Here is a 16110-nt window from a genome sequence, read left to right as displayed (position 1 = left end):
CTACTGAATTATTTCTCCAGCAATCATGGGAAATGTGTTACTCAATATGCTCTGCTAAATCTGACCTCGTGGATTTTTAAAATCCTCAGCTCTTACAGAGCAATCATGGTCCGTCCAAAATAAGTATATTTTTTTTTCTTGGCATGCTGAATGGACACAAGAGCTGTCCCCTGGTGCAGTTTATTGAATTTCCTTATTGGAACAAAGTTTGAAGAGGAATGTGATCGAAAACCCTGCAGCCCTTATTTCTGAGTTAATAAACAAGAAATCGTCAAGGATGCGTTTCTCAGTGTGACCCATTTCTATCTGCCAGGGATGTTTGTTTTTTATGAACAAGTTCTATCTTGGCAGGACAGAACTAATTTAGAGGACGACAGCCATGTTGTGTAGCGAGGAGCAAGAACAGATAACTGAGGACAGAAATGTTTACAATAGCTGTGTGTGTAATAGAATACTACAGCCATGGATAGAGACAGGCAGATAAAGCAGGTCGATGGGCGTGTGTTGTCTGTACGATCTCACTTATTGTTTAACAATAGTGGCCATTTTAAAACACAGGAACAGACTGAGGAGACTGTCAGTGATTCAGGTTTATTCAGTGTACATGTGCCCTAAAAAAAAAAATACATTTTCCAAAACAGGAATCTGATGTGCCTTCAGGTGTTTGAGCATGTGAGCTTATTCTTGACTGTGGCGAAATCACCCTAACTTCAGTTACACTCACTTGCTCACTTTATTTTTAAAGTAGGCCTATCACTATCTTTCACAGTCATGATGAAAAAACCCAATTACAAAGTAAAACTACACAGGTCACCATTACTAAAACATTAAGTAATAGATCCTGCTTTCTACCAAAGCCTGAGAAGAAGCCAGTCAGTTTAAACACAAAGACGACAATGAGAAATGCCATCCAGCTGCCATGTCCTGCTCCACCTTCAAACTGTGCAAACAAATATTTATGCTTCATAAGTGACTCAGTTTTCACTTTCCTCATTTCTTTTCTGCAGTGTGTGTGTGTGTGTGTGTGTGTGTGTGTGTGTGTGTGTGTGTGTGTGTGTGTGTGTGTGTGTGTGTGTGTGTGTGTGTGTGTGATCATTGTCATTTTCATTCCCTTCCTGCCAACCTGGCAGCCTCTATAAGTTCTAAATAAATAAATCCTTTATCATTTTAGTGACGTTTGACAGGCCTGTACTTTGTACAGTTGCTGTTAACACCAACTGCACCGAAGTTGGCAAGAGACCAGTTCACAATATGGTGGGAAGTCAGTGAGGGATTATGTCCTTATTGCAGTTAAGGGTTTAGGAAGGAAAAACAACTGGAGGGATTTATAGAAAGAGGAAAAATATAAAGATAATACACTTATTGTCACCAGGGGGGTTTAAAGGACTTGATCTCTTAGTGCCATTGTTTCAGGAGCACACAGTCATTAGGAACGACAGCAATACAAGGCCTTGACAGTCTTTATGTGCCAAAGCTACTTGGTAAGAGCTCTCTAGGTAGCAGATTAAAGGCTCAGTCTGTAATTGATGACTCTGGTTTGAGGTGAACCAGGGATCAGTGGTCGGCAAGCGACTGTGAACCCGATAAGGAAGAGGACAGAGAAGATAAGTGCGCAACTCCCTCCACATCATGTGCTCCTGCAAAGTTTAGTGGGAGAAATCAGATTTACGACTACGGTATTAACTTCGTTTTTGTGCAAATGCATTTTCTACCCTGCAGCTGTGGAGGCCTGAGGGGAGCTCTGCAGGTTGTGGACCTGCAGGCCTCAAACAGACAACGGTCATGATGAGACAGCGATTCAACAACACTATCTTCACCTTGTTCCGGCTGGTGGATCTATTTTAATACTACAGAGCATTACTGTTTACTTCTTGTCTTGGCCTTTTCAGCTACAGAGTTGTCTCTTACAGTGATAAAACAAGTGTGAAAACAAAATCTCTCAGCTGTTCTGTAATGTCAGTTGGAGTATTTATGGGGATTTTTTGGCAACATTTTTGAATATGTTCTCAAAACTCCCTCACCCAAGTGTCTCCTTCCTTTCCTGGCTATTTGACCCTGTACTAGCCTTGGGGTTGTATCCTTTACTTGTTTAGACTGAAGGTCAGATGACGACCGATTGTGCTTGGAATAAGTTTGATATATGCCAACTTTTATCAGGGATGATAGACAAAAGTTTTATTGATGATCATTTCCTGATTCCTTCCCAAACCTTAACTGGTATTAGCATAACCGTTGTTGTTGACATAGCCTATTTTTCCAGGAAACAAAGTGGGGAAAAAGGTAACCTTGCCAGTTATTTGTTTTCTTCCCACTACTTTCCCCTCCTTCCTTTGCTTGTTTCTCTCTTTAAGACCCTCCCTCTCTCCCTCCTCCAGCCCCTGTCCTCCCCTCCCTCTCCTCACAGAGCCAGTCTTCTCCATACAAGCGCACAGTCGGCTTCAACTTGAGCGCAGCTGCAGAGCAGATCCGGTTTCTATACTAGGGCTGGACACACACCTCTTACTAATTCACTGGAGATCAAAGCAACTGTCCTTCATTGTCCGGCTGAGGAAGGTGAGTTGAGTTGTTTCCCTCTTTATCTGCCTTCTTTCCACCTTCACCTCCTCTCTCACAGACTTACCTGGACTTGTGCTTTGACCAGCAGAAACTGCTCTGATGGCTTGTTTCTATTTATGTACAGTAAATATCCTCATGCTGCTGTGTGGTAGCTTAATAAGGGTCATGGTGTTATCCAATGATAGGTTCTTTGGGAAAAGAAAAAGGCATAAACTGGTTATTTTAAGTCTATGAGATGTAAATGTGTTCAGTTAGTGTGGGACTAAAGTTATTTACTTTAGAAACACCCATTAAAAACAGTAGTGATGCAGGTATGTGAGGCTGTCTCTTCTCTGTGTTTACACAACAGTGCAAACACCCAGAAGAGAGCGTCACAGGTTCTATTCAGCTTTGATGTGTCTTATAATGCTCTCTAAGGCTTTTTCCTGTAACTTTTAAATGTCACCACTTCCCATATTTCATGAAGAAAGTCTCTGGATATATAGTTTGAAGCGGGTGTTTAAAGGGCACCGCTTATTCTCAAAAACTAAACAGGCGTTGGCTTAACATTTAGATTCCCCTTTTCGCAGAATGCCATTGTTGGTGTTGGTTCTGCTAAATTGTAGCTTTTTTTTTTTTTTTTCAACATTGCCATTTTCTAAGGAACAGTGCTGTGACCTCCCCCAGTGTGACTCAATCTGTGGGTTGCTGTGGTTTTCTTCTTCAGTCTGTAATTCTCCTGCCTTGAAAGATTGTGTCATTGTCTTCCGTTTCTTTTTTTCTTCTCTTTTGTCTTGCTTCCAGATGCTTCACAACAGAGCCTGTGCCGTGAAGTGATCGTCCTATAAACCTGCTTCTTCTGGGCCCCACTTCCCTTTACCTGTAAACATGGGATTATGTGAGAGTATGAGAGGCCGGAGGTGGAGGGGCAGTGCTGGAGGCCTCGGGACCCTCGTGGTGGGAGTGATGATGCTGCTGGGTCTCGGCCTGGCCCAGTCTGTGCCTCCAAAGACTGTCTGTACAGCAACCGTGACCCTGCAGAACCTCCCCCAGCCCGAGTACCAGGACATTGGAGACAACACCGGCCAGGGCTTCATGGCAGCTTTTGTACAATCCTTCCTACGTACAGTCCAGCCCAACGCATTTCCAAAAGGTCAGTGTCATCATCACGAATAAAACACCTTGAATCTCTCCTGCCATGTTCAGATACAGCGCTCGCTCTGCCCAGTCCACAACACTTTGTTCAGGCTCCAGCTCACAGAGTAACTTGGTGCAATTTAAATTACATTGAAATCTTCTGGCTTTTGAGCCCTGTGCTGGGCAACATTTCCATACAGGGGGCAAAGGTAAAGTAATCAGTCATGACTTTTACTCCTACTCTGCCCTATTAAAGCCCAGACAAAAGGATGGCAGGGTTGGTAAATCAATAAGTTAATGGAAATTCTTCTATTTCCCCTAGTCAATCTTTAACCTTTATGTCCTCTGATGTTTTTGGACCAGTACTTCCTGTTACTCACACGTGAGTCACACCTGTGGGCTGTTGCCTGGCCCTTGTTATAAAGCTGTAATTGCTCCTAAACCCTTTCTGACACGAAACATGCTCGTAAACCCCAGTCCAGGTTAATGTCAGTGATAGTAGTCATCATGCTGGATATTGTGGGTTGAATGTTATGTGATTGTTAAGTTAATGATGCCTTCCCAGATCTCCATGTTTATTGTGTCAACAGTTGTTTGAATTGACTCCGTCACCCTATGATAAGCAAAAATTGCCGGACCGGAATGACTTATTGTGCTTATTGGTGCCATAAGTGTTGATAAGCCACCAATAAATGGCAGAGCGTTTACAGGATACACGACAAATGGACCATTCACTGAACTGTTTTCAACCTGAAAGGCCAAAATGATTTTTAAATGTACTTTTTGCATTTTAGCGACTTGTTTTGTTTTTGTGAACAGTTTCTGACTGGGCTAAACCGAGGCTGAACTGAGTGGATATTTCCTCTGTGTTTTCTTGTTAGTTTAAAGCTCACAGGTCCGTCCTCAATTCTGACAACCAGCCAGGATTAAATAGGAACACCAATTTTCAGACAAATTAACATGTAAATACATATAATATATTAAAAAAGGTATTGATGATGATCCTTCAAGCAATTCATAGTTTCATGTAGTGTTTTCTTAGAGATCCCACACTATAACTTAATAATAGGCCTAATAGTAAAAGCTTTTTAAAAGAAATGTCACAGCATATGGGGAAATGAAAAGCGCTGAGGTGCCATGCAAATTTCCTTAACGTTTCACCTCATGCTGCCATCTGATGTGACCGGCAGCTGGTGGGAACCGCACAAATATCTCACGTGAACAGCACCTGAACTCATTTACCTGGCCCTTGTGTTTTGTAAAGAATATCTCCAACAACAGGGTTCAGTGGGACCATAGACTGCTGGCTTTGTATCTCTATGTGTTTTTGTGTGTGTGTTTAAATCTAATCTCTCTGGAGAGCCATTTGGGTCTCCTAGTAACCACAAGATGGAAGGGTCAGATTTCCATTTTTACAAAGCGAGAGATTATAATGTTTGTATGGGGAGAAGGATACATGGTCCTGTTGGCTGGGATTTTTACAAGTGGATGAGTGGGACAGAAACCAAGAGTGAATGATAGTACATTTCTAAAAGAATTGAAGATTTTCAAAATGCACCGTCACAATAAACCTTATTTTTTATCTCTCCTACTTCTTTCTAGAGCTGATCTTGAGAATAGTCAATAATGTGGAGCAAGTGCTGTCGGATCGAGAACTCATCAAAGACGTAAGTGAACGCACATCACTTTATACATACATACACATACATACATGGGAACCACGGACACACCCTCCACCAGAAGCCCTGGAGGCAGTAATGTGAGAATGTTTAATGTTAAAGCATCTTTGTGTGTGTGTAAACCCAGTCGACTGAAGTAACTGAGGCTCTTTCATTCACTCTGATTGTGGACTGTCACCAGAGTAAAGTAAAACTACTGTCTTACTGGTCTCATGACGTGACAAAGGCCTGCCACAGTTCTTTTATGTCAAAATGTGTGCCATTTTAGCTGTAATACATGCCATGTGTGTGTGTTTTCTGTGTTCAGGCCCTGGTGTATGAAGTGGGTTTCCTGGTATGTGCAGCAATCGGCATCGTGTACATCATTCTCATGCCCATCGTTGGCTTCTTCTTGGCGTGCTGTCGCTGCTGTGGCAACTGCGGTGGGAAGATGTACCAGAAGCAAACGTCCTCCATTCACTGTCGCAGAAGAGCTCTCTACTGGAGTGCGTTCGTCACCACGGTCATTATCCTGTGAGTGTGTGTGTGCGTTTGTGAACAGCCCTTAATGATGTGTTATCTGAAATTAGCAGTGAAAAACAGACAGCTTGAATGTGTGCGCCTCACTCCATGGCACACATTTAATTGAATTGGTGTATGTGTGTGTGTTTACAGTGCTGGGAACATCTGCATGTTCAAAAGTAATGAAGACCTCAGAGTGAGTGTGGAAAAGGGTCCGACGCATCTTAACACAACGATAGGCAACATCAACACCTTCCTCACATCTGTGCCACAGGTAAGAGAAAACCTCCAGTCCATTGAATAACATAGAGTTGGTATGGAAATACACAGAGGTCAAAGGTCAGGGGCCTCAGCATTTATCAACTGCGGATGACTAATTAGCCTTCTTTTGATCTTCGCTCTTAAACCTTTCCAACGTATAGAAATTGTAACTAATCTTGTAAGAGTCTGTTTGGGATTAGCCACGTCATTCCTTGCAGCCCCTTCATCAATCTGCTGTGACTCGACAGCGTTTGTGTGATATACAAACAAATGCCCAGTCATGATTAGCGCAGTTCTCTGTTCTCTGAGTCAATACACTTATCTCAAGACACAACACACAAATGGAAAATGGAGAAGGAGGACAGGGGAGGGTTCTGTATGTTGTTCGTTTGTAAAAGCTGCTAAGATTAATTCATGTAATCATTCTCAGGAACTTCAACCCATATCTTATGTGCACACTTTGAAATTGTTTGTTTTTCCTCTGCCTATCTGCAGCAACTTGATTATGTGGTAAAGGAGAGTTACAATACCACACAAGAGGTCAGCAGAAACTTGGATGGTAAGAACAGGGAACTAACTATCCACCAATAGAGGAACCAGTTTCGTAACTGTTGTGTTGCGATGTCCTTATCACATAACCACCTGTCTTTTTGTCTGTTTGAATTAGACATCGGACAGCAGCTGGGAACACAGATCCAGGAGCAGTTTCAGCCATTTTTGGTCCCTGCGCTTCACCCAGTTAGACGCCTGAACCAAGGTATGATCAGGGTGCATGCTGGGTCGTGTTTCAGCCCGAGCATGTAAATGCCTGTGTGAATATCTGACATGAGATCAGTAATCACACAGGTGAGGTCCTGTTCGAAAGTGCACCGTAAAAGTCCCACGACATTAAACGTCTTAGCCTGACACTGAAACGTTTGATGATGTTTTTTTGTGAACATCTGTTTCTATTATTCGTTGTGTAGCAAAGACAAAAGAAGAAAAGATGCGTATAGAAACATACAAGTACAGAAATAGAAATAATTGTCCCTGCCCACAGACCATTGATTCTGCTCAAGCCCAGGGGCTGGGAACCTTAACCCCTCTTTGGCACAGTTATTTACATGTCTTCCTGGAAGATAAAAGAGCCCAGTCAAATATGACTTTATTAATTACTTACGTATCATCCCCTCCAGCTTGTTTTTATAAAAAGAATTTCCCTCCGGAGATCAATAAAGTTATTCTGATTCTGATTCTGATAATATGTGCACTATCTGTGTCAGGGAAGTATTTTGTTTATGCACAACATGAACAAAATACACCAGTATAATAACATCCCATTTTTGCCTGCAGTGATTCCGCCTTTTCTGTGATGACAAATTAAGCTACATCCAGTACCAACATGTTTCTTCATGCTGCATGTTGACATTTTCAATGCTTTACTTACTAAGATATTGCAAAACAATTTTTCCCTTTAGTTCTCTCTCTCATCAAGCTCACTTTGTGTTTAGAAGCTCCATTTTCAAGCTGCTTTTTATTTCAAAGCCATGTAGCATCAAAAGAGAGATAAATGTCTTAAGATGATTATTATTATCACTGTGCATACACTGACTGGCTATTTGTGTGTTTTTCCCATTTCTACACGTAGAGACTAGAAACGCCAGTGTTCAACTTGACAGAGTGAACTCATCTTTGGTGGAGCTGCAGTCCAGCGCAGACGACCTCCAGGACAACCTCATTGCTGTTAGAAATCGCATCAATGACACTTTGTCCAACCCAAACTGTCGAGAGTGTGAAGCTGCGAAGCCACAGCTGGAGGCTCTTAATGTGGACACCTCCATCAATGTAAGTAGTTTGTGCGTCACCCACTGTGTGTAGTGTGGGATGTTTTCTTCCTGAATGGATAAAATGAACAACACAGGCAAATTGCATGAGGATTGGCAAAACATCCACTCCTGTCAGATTAAAAAACAAAACAAAACAAACAGAAATCAGGTTTTAGGGAGGAACTCATCTACGTACGCATTGGATTTGACAAGACATAAGCATGAATCAACAGGAGGAGTCAGTTATGGAGTCAAACTGTCTCTGACGCAGGCTGAGATGATGATAATACTCTTCCTTTTGGGCTTTGTCTGAACAGCTGATTTATCCTCCTCCCATCTGTCCCTATTCCTCCTACACTACTCACAGCGTGACACATACAGACTTCCTCTCCTCTCCTCTCCTCTCCTCTCCTCTCCTCTCCTCTCCTCTCCTCTCCTCTCTCCTTTTTACAAAACATTATCATCAGCATCATGACATCTAGATTAGGACATTATTTGGAATCCATGTATAATCGTGGCTTTTTGTCTCTTGGGTATCATCAATAAAAAATAAAAAAACTCACCGTGCTTGTTTTGCTGAAGATCTGCTGCCTCCTACTGTTATTTAAAGGTATTACATGTGATTGGTTCACAGATTCCCAGCCTGAAGGAGTTTCGGTCTGCGGTGGATGAAGTCATCAAAATTAACCTTACATCGAAAATTGAGGAGGTCAGTGACTTTCCCCCTCTGAAAGCATAAAAAAAAAAATCTTTCTTTATTTAACGTATCAGAATAAGTGGATAGATTTGGGGGAGCAGTGTGTAGAATTTTTCAACCAAAGATAATGGGATTAATTGTGACCAATGGATTTTTAACAAGATAAAAGTGCACTGAATGTGTGTAAAGGGGATGAATCCCTTTTTTTGGTCAAATGTAGACATATTCACTCCATTTCATTTCATCTATGAAAAATAATACACATCTTGTTTTCAATTCAGGTGGAGAATTACGTCAACAATATCCCCCAGAGGGTGGTTAATGACACCAGGGATGTAGTACAAAGTGAGTGGAGCACACGTGTTAGGCCTTTATATTATCTCCCATTCAAATCTTAACATTAGTGGGGCGGATTAGCTCAATATTTTACACCAATCGTTCACTTTGTGATAAAAGCATGAAATTTGGTGGATGTGTTGGTGAATATGTTTCAAACAAATCTGGATATTGGGCCACCTCAAAAGCGCCCCCTAGTGGCCGTGGCAGCCATTTGTTATGCAAATAAATGAATGATTAATATAAACTGCCCTTTTAATAATACCAACTGGTGATGTATTGTATATTGTTGGAAAGCCTGATTAGTCACCTTTACAATGAGGTACAGCTTGTAAGGATCGTGCATTCATGGAATGTGTAACGGGGCTAAACGTGTGGGTAGCGCACCCCAAAAATGTACATCCCCTGTGGGGCGGATTAGCTCAATAAATCACAAGAATTGTTTATTTTGTGGTAGAAGCACAACATTTGGTGGATGTGTTTGTGGATATGTTTCAAACATTTTTGGTTTTTAAGGACCCTTAAGATGTCTACTTAAGATTTTTGCTTGTTGCCTGGGTCAACTAATGTTCCATGGGGGTTTTTTGCCGGTCATTTTGAATTTATGTCCGCACGAATGGCGAAAACGCCAATTTTCATAACTCCTAAAGCAGACATCATAGTAAGACAAATGAACACACTTTTTCATAGAATTATGACACCAGGAATCAAATGGAAAGGTCACTGAGATGGTAAAACCACTCTTTATCAGAGAAAAATTAAGTAGTTAGTATTTTAGTATAAATAAATTTGTCGCTCCAACACATAGGCTATGGGTCATTCCATGAAATTGGTAACTTTTCAACTTTGAAAAGTTAAAATTGAAACTATATTTAATTGCTATTTTTTAAGTAGCCAGGAATCAAAGAAAGTTTAAAATGACAAGAAATTATGTTGTGCCATCTCAGGCTGTGGAATTTAATATTTTATTATAGTTTTAATGTTCTCCTAATCTTGTCAACCCTGTTACCGACATAAACTTTACAATATACAGTATTTCTAATTAGAGATTATTGAGAATATTTTCTATATATAGTCTATAATGGTAACAGTTGAAATTCATTTTTTTTTTAACAATTTTTATCAAATTAATGACAACAACAGGGTTGAAGTTATGGTAACAGGGTTGACAAGAGCAATAGATGACAGGACACACATTCTATTGTCTACACTGCAAAGGTAACAGGGTTGACAGTAACAGGGTTGACTATTTCAAGCTAATTTGCCCATTGCTAGCTGAAATAAATGCTAGCTAAAGGGCAAACTGTGTACTTTGAAAGGTAATTACCTGTAGATATTGATTATATTATGAGAAATAGAAAATTGTTTAGACTTATATGTTAAAAAGTGGTAACAGGGTTGACGTTATATGCTTGTCCCCCCCGGTCCAACCTTGAAAAAACATCAAAAATAGCACATAAGAGATGAGAGAAAGCTACTTATTACTGAGCTGTTAGCATCCTGGGTAAGAGATGATGCAAACTCCTGTCAATCATGTCAAATCTGGGATGTACCATTGTTTTTCAAGGGTTTTTTGGTTAGGGTATCAGGGTTGACATAAAATCAGGGGACACCAATAAATTGGTAAATATTTATAATAATTAATATATATCATTACCAAAAATTTCATGGAATGACCCATATAGTTGTGTTGCTCATTCTATGAATGCACAACCCTTACAAGTTGTACCTCGTTGGAAAGGTGACTAATCAGGCTTTCCATCGATCTAAAAGACAGCACCAACCGGAATTATTAAAAGGGAGAAATTATGGACTGAAAAAACATTTCCGAACTTTTTTTTGAGTAATTTATACTAAAATACTACATGAGAGTTCATTTTTCTCTGATAAAGAGTGGTTTTACCATCTCAGTGACCTTTCCATTTGATTCCTGGTGTCATAATTATATGAAAAAGTGTGTTCATTTGTCTTTGTATGATGTCTGGTTTAGGAGTTATGAAAATTGGCGTTTTCGCCATTCGTGCGGACATAAATTCAAAATGACTGGCAAAAAACCCCCATGGAACATTAGTTGACCCGGGCAACAAGCAAAAATCTTAAGTAGACACCTTAAGGGTCCTTAAAAACCAAAAATGTTTGAAACATATCCACAAACACATCCACCAAATGTTGTGCTTCTACCACAAAATAAACAATTCTTGTGATTTATTGAGCTAATCCGCCCCATAGGGGATGCACATTTTTGGGGTGCGCTACCCACACGTTTAGCCCCGTTACTCATTCCATGAACGCACGATCCTTACAAGCTGTACCTCGTTGTAAAGGTGACTAATCAGGCTTTCCAACAATATACAATACATTACCAGTTGGTATTATTAAAAGGGCAGTTTATATTAATCATTCATTTATTCGCATAACAAATGGCTGCCACGGCCACTAGGGGGCGCTTTTGAGGTGGCCCAATATCCAGATTTGTTTGAAACATATTCACCAACACATCCACCAAATTTCATGCTTTTATCACAAAGTGAACGATTGTTTAGCTAATCCGCCCCACTACATCTTAAATCACATTTTTTAATGGTGAATTTTAAGATGTGTGTTTGTGTATTTTTTCTTAGAAAGCAAGCAGCAGCTGAGTAACATAGAAACACAGCTGTCACAGGTTACCAGTGAACTCCCTGCTCTGTCCAACATCACGGGGACTCTGGACACAGCGAGCGAGGAAATCAGCAAGGTCACTCCAGAGATCAAGAGAGCCGAGCATATAAGGTGAAACCCTCAAATGACTGCACATGATAAGTTAAACAATTTGAACCCACAAGTCACTCATCGTGTGTGTTTCTCTCCAGATGGGCGGTGTGTGTTGCCCTGTGCTGTGTGGTGCTCCTGGTGGTGGTGTGTAACGTCCTGGGTCTCCTCCTGGGCCCCATGGGTTTGAAACCCAAAGCAGACCCCACGCATCGTTCCTGCACGTCGGACTGTGGCGGCACCTTCCTCATGATGTAAGCACTGGATTGCTGTGATGTTGTTTTCATCTTTTAGCTCTCATCCAAACAGAAAATGTCAAACTTTTACCTGTTTTGTGACCTCTGACCTCTGACCTCTGACCTGTGGATGCGACTGCAGGGGCGCAGGGTTCAGCTTCCTTTTCTCGTGGCTGTTCATGATCGCGGTGCTGCTGCTGTTCCTGCTGGGTGGGAACGTTTACACTCTGGTCTGCCGCCCCTGGAGCAATGGGAAGTTGCTGGAGGTACATACGCATACACCTGCACACACACACACACACACACACACACATGCACAATGACTGAGTGAAAACTTTGTGTTAATATTTTCTCCTCTTCTCTCCACAGTTCATTGAAACTCCTGGTTTAATTCCAGGGTTAGATGAGGCCGTAGGATCTACTAACATCAATTTGACTAATATCTATAGGTACGTAATGCTGGTTCACCTCTCATACATGAACAAATGTGAACGTGCATGTGGATCCAAAGCCAGTGGGGGATGTTGAATAACTTAATGTCCCTTGATGTTGATGTTTACAGAGACTGTGAGAAAAACCAGCCTCTGTGGACGACACTGCACTTAAATGAGTCCATAGATCTCGGAGAATTCCTCAATGTATCTAAGGTGAGTTTCCCTGACGTCTTTACAATAGAGGACTTTAACGTGCGTATGTATAACGTAATATAGCAACACTAATAACGTTTGCTTTCTCTCTCGCTCCCCAGTACACAGAGGAGATTCGGCAGCAGTTTGAGAACACAGACATCACTCTGTCTTCCATCACTCTCCTCAGCCCTGAAGTTGAAGAACAACTCCGCAGCTTCTCCTCCAAGGCTCAGAGTTTTGATTCCACTGCCGCCACGCAGCAGGTGAGCGTGACCCTTGTATTGTTTTTCTTATTTACTTTTTATTCTTTTAGTAACATACACATTATAATATACAACGTAACATAATATAACATGACTCTCTCATGTCTCTTTCAGATGAACAACATTTCCAGGATAAATCTGAATACAACAGCAGATAAACTTGATGATTTAGCTAATCTTCAAGTGAGTGACAAGACATAATCATGCATTAAATGTGATACCTTACAAGTACATTTGGCTTTTTTTGTGCCCATGTTGTATCTTCTAACCAACTGTTTTCTTGTTTCTAGACTGTAGATAGCGTTAAAAACGATCTCCGAAAACAGGCCAGTGACCTGAGGGAGATCCAGACCAGCATAGAAATAACCATCATCCCACAAGTGGTGAGTCGTCTTCCTTATCTCGGCTGACATCTCCCCCCGTCATCCTTTTTTTCCATGTCGGCCATTTCTCTGAATTTTAAACACACACATGCTTTTTACCCCCAGGAAAACCTGAACTCCACTATCAAGGGTCTTCAATCCCAGACAGAAAAAATCAATGTGAGTACACCGACCAGCCCTTTGAACTGCAGAGAGTAGAGATCACTGCTCTCTCCCCTCTCCTCTTGCTACTGTGTCTCACTTTCTCTCTCTCTATCCCCCTCTCTCTCTCAGGGAACAGTGGGGGAGGTGCTGAGCAACGTGGGAGCAGCACAAGACTTCCTGAACACAAATACGGCACAGATCGTCAAGAACGTGAGTTGAGCCAAGAGTCACATGAGTGAGAAGAAAAAGTTGCTCCATGTGGTCTGTTAATGCCTGTGGTGGGTCAGTCATTTAGCCAGAGGGGGCGGGGGGGAGGAGATGTAGCTGCTTGGAGCTGAAACAGTGTGGCTGTTGGGTTCACCATCCACAGGGCATGAGTAGCATTTACTGTCCAGTAGTAAATCGTTAATTTCAATCGTCAGTCATCTTCTATTGAAAGGATTAGGTTGGTTTTGTTGTACATTCTTCATGATGAAGATCCCAAACTAACCATGTGCTGGTCCATCTTTCATTGATTCGCCCCTGCTCAGCCTCAGGCATTTTCATTTCTACTGAAGATGGGAAATCTTTAAAAACATCTCAAAAATATGTAATATTATTTAGAAAAACTTACATTTCTTAAAACAAAGGGGCACTGTTGTGAAGTGCATTTGTTGGGGACTATTTTAAGCTGCGGAGTAACACAACCCTGCATATTTACAGCACTAAGAAGACTCAAAGTAATATGCAATAGCTTTAGGTGTATATAGACAATAAGAACAATATCAAAAATATTCCAGACTTATCCTTCAATAATCTTATTGCATTACGCAAAGAATTGAGTATGACATGCATTCAACAAAATAAACTTTCCTTTCCTTGTCAAATCATAATGCCATTGCAGTTATTTACAGGTCACTTAATAGGAATTACCCGGAATTCCACACACACTGCTGACATGTCAAGGCGCTCCACTGATTCCTCATGACTTCCCACTGTAAAGCACAGAGAAAATGTGTGGAATTTACTCTCTCTCTCTCTCTCTGTGCCACAGGAGAGCAGAAAGTTTTTGGACTGTCAGCTCGGTTACTTCATTTCTTACGCTGAGTGGGCCAACCTCATGGTAAAGTCTCTTCAAATCTTTGCCCAAGTCTTTGTTAAATAAAATACACACTCTCTCTCTCTCTGTGTGTGTGTGCGTACACATGAGTTCACCTTTTTCCCACTGTGTGTATTTCCCCCTCAGATCACACAGCAGCTGGGCCGCTGTTGGCCGGTGGCGGGAGCTTTGAATTCGGTGGAGACCATCGTCTGCTCACGCGTGGTGGAGTCTCTGGTGAGGACCAGATGTTGTTATTAGCGATACACGACTGGAGAATGAGAACATGGAAAATCTTCAAACTGTTATGAATCATGTTCCTGTTTATCAACTCTGTGCTGCTGTTTGCTCCCTCCCTCTCTCTCTGTAGAATGCTTTCTGGTTCAGTCTGGGCTGGTGCTTGATCTTCTTCATCCCCAGCATCATCTTGTCCATCAAATTAGCCAAATACTACAGGAAAATGAAGGAGTCTGATGTGTTTGTGTAAGTCACACACACACACAAATAACACAAACATGCATCTACTGGAGCTATTTACATGTTTTACAGGAATCACATGACTGCTTCATTCGACTGTGCTGACCTGCATCTGACCGTTGTTAATGTCTCTGTTTCCAGCGACCACATAATTATGAACCACATCCCTCGGGCCCACATGAAAATCACCTGAGGGGGCGGCGGCATTTGTGCGGCACAGCTTTAGGAGACCACAGACAGGACTGTGGCATCCCTTGACTAAATCAAAGCACATGGTGCACTCCTCCACACATGTGGCACATTGTCGCTCTGGAGAAAAATCTCAATCTGAACCTTACCGTCCTTTTTTTTTTTACATTCTAGTTTTCACCACACAGTGGACAAAGCACAGCCACTCACGGGGCGACTACTGTGGTCACACTCACACACACAACAGATTTCACTCACCACACTCTCTGAATTGACCTCAGGGGGACGCAGGGCACAAGGGAATCTTCAGGGACCGCTCATTTTTGAATGTGATTCATCGTTTTACATAAATATCTAATTTTGTACGTATTTAAAGTCAGTGAACTGAGGCTGCTGCTGGTTGCACACTTTAAACTGTAAAAGAGATTTTTGTTGAGAGTTGACCACATTTATACATAAGTAGTCCTGTGCTTTCAGAGAACACGGCCGTGTGTTACCGTGCCAACAGGCATCTGTGATGTGCAACCTTGGCAACACTTTTCTCTAAATACCTTTGCTGTTATGCTGGAAATCAAAGCATAATTTCCTATGTGAATCATGAAATGAATATACTGTAGTTTGTGGCAGTCACTCAAACTGACAGACACCACATCATTTCTATTCAATGCTACATAATGAAACTAAAGATTTTTTTTTTTTACCTTTTTTTTTTATTGTGTCTTTGTAAACTCTGATTTTGACTGCTGAGATTCATGTTTTGATTGTGATGAATGTTTTTTTTCTACATTGCACTCCATACATGTAGTAGATTGTGTTTTACATCTCTGTTACACAGCACTTTATGTTGTTCATACATTTCTGTCAGCTGTTGTGAAAACTACTGAGTAAAAGATATTGCTGACCATCAAATGAGTCTGCTGTGCATTTTTCTACCTTTTAGCCATAACATGAGAGGAATCTCAGATATCACCATGTCTATTTTCCACACAAACCATGAAAACTCTTTTCA

The 16110-nt window shown here is 41.3% G+C and overlaps 1 protein-coding gene across 1 annotated transcript; it reads left to right on the top strand.

The window, feature by feature from the left end:
- Positions 1-2377: 2377 nt before the first annotated feature.
- Positions 2378-15887, top strand: prom2 (prominin 2). Its single transcript, XM_083988613.1, has 24 exons — positions 2378-2553; positions 3340-3688; positions 5275-5339; positions 5659-5864; positions 6006-6126; positions 6609-6672; positions 6781-6870; positions 7741-7937; positions 8553-8627; positions 8897-8960; positions 11573-11723; positions 11804-11956; positions 12081-12204; positions 12308-12387; positions 12501-12585; positions 12687-12830; positions 12945-13013; positions 13121-13213; positions 13319-13372; positions 13487-13567; positions 14391-14459; positions 14583-14672; positions 14806-14918; positions 15054-15887. Exons 2-24 carry the CDS (start codon positions 3424-3426, stop codon positions 15103-15105), a joined length of 2505 nt encoding a protein of 834 aa, XP_083844739.1. The 5' UTR covers positions 2378-2553; positions 3340-3423; the 3' UTR covers positions 15106-15887.
- Positions 15888-16110: the final 223 nt, after the last annotated feature.

This window comes from Trachurus trachurus (assembly GCF_905171665.1).
Source record: "Trachurus trachurus genome assembly, chromosome: 15".
NCBI classification, from domain to species: Eukaryota; Metazoa; Chordata; class Actinopteri; order Carangiformes; family Carangidae; genus Trachurus; species Trachurus trachurus.
This window is presented reverse-complemented; position numbering and strand designations above follow the sequence as displayed.

Excerpts from the sequence above, each read along its gene's own strand:
- prom2 (XM_083988613.1), top strand. The coding sequence starts at position 3,424 with ATGGGATTATGTGAGAGTATGAGAGGCCGGAGGTGGAGGGGCAGTGCT. Across the intron at positions 7,938-8,552 it reads ATGTGGACACCTCCATCAAT|ATTCCCAGCCTGAAGGAGTT; the intron begins GTAAGTAGTTTG and ends ATTGGTTCACAG. Across the intron at positions 13,568-14,390 it reads CGGCACAGATCGTCAAGAAC|GAGAGCAGAAAGTTTTTGGA; the intron begins GTGAGTTGAGCC and ends TCTGTGCCACAG.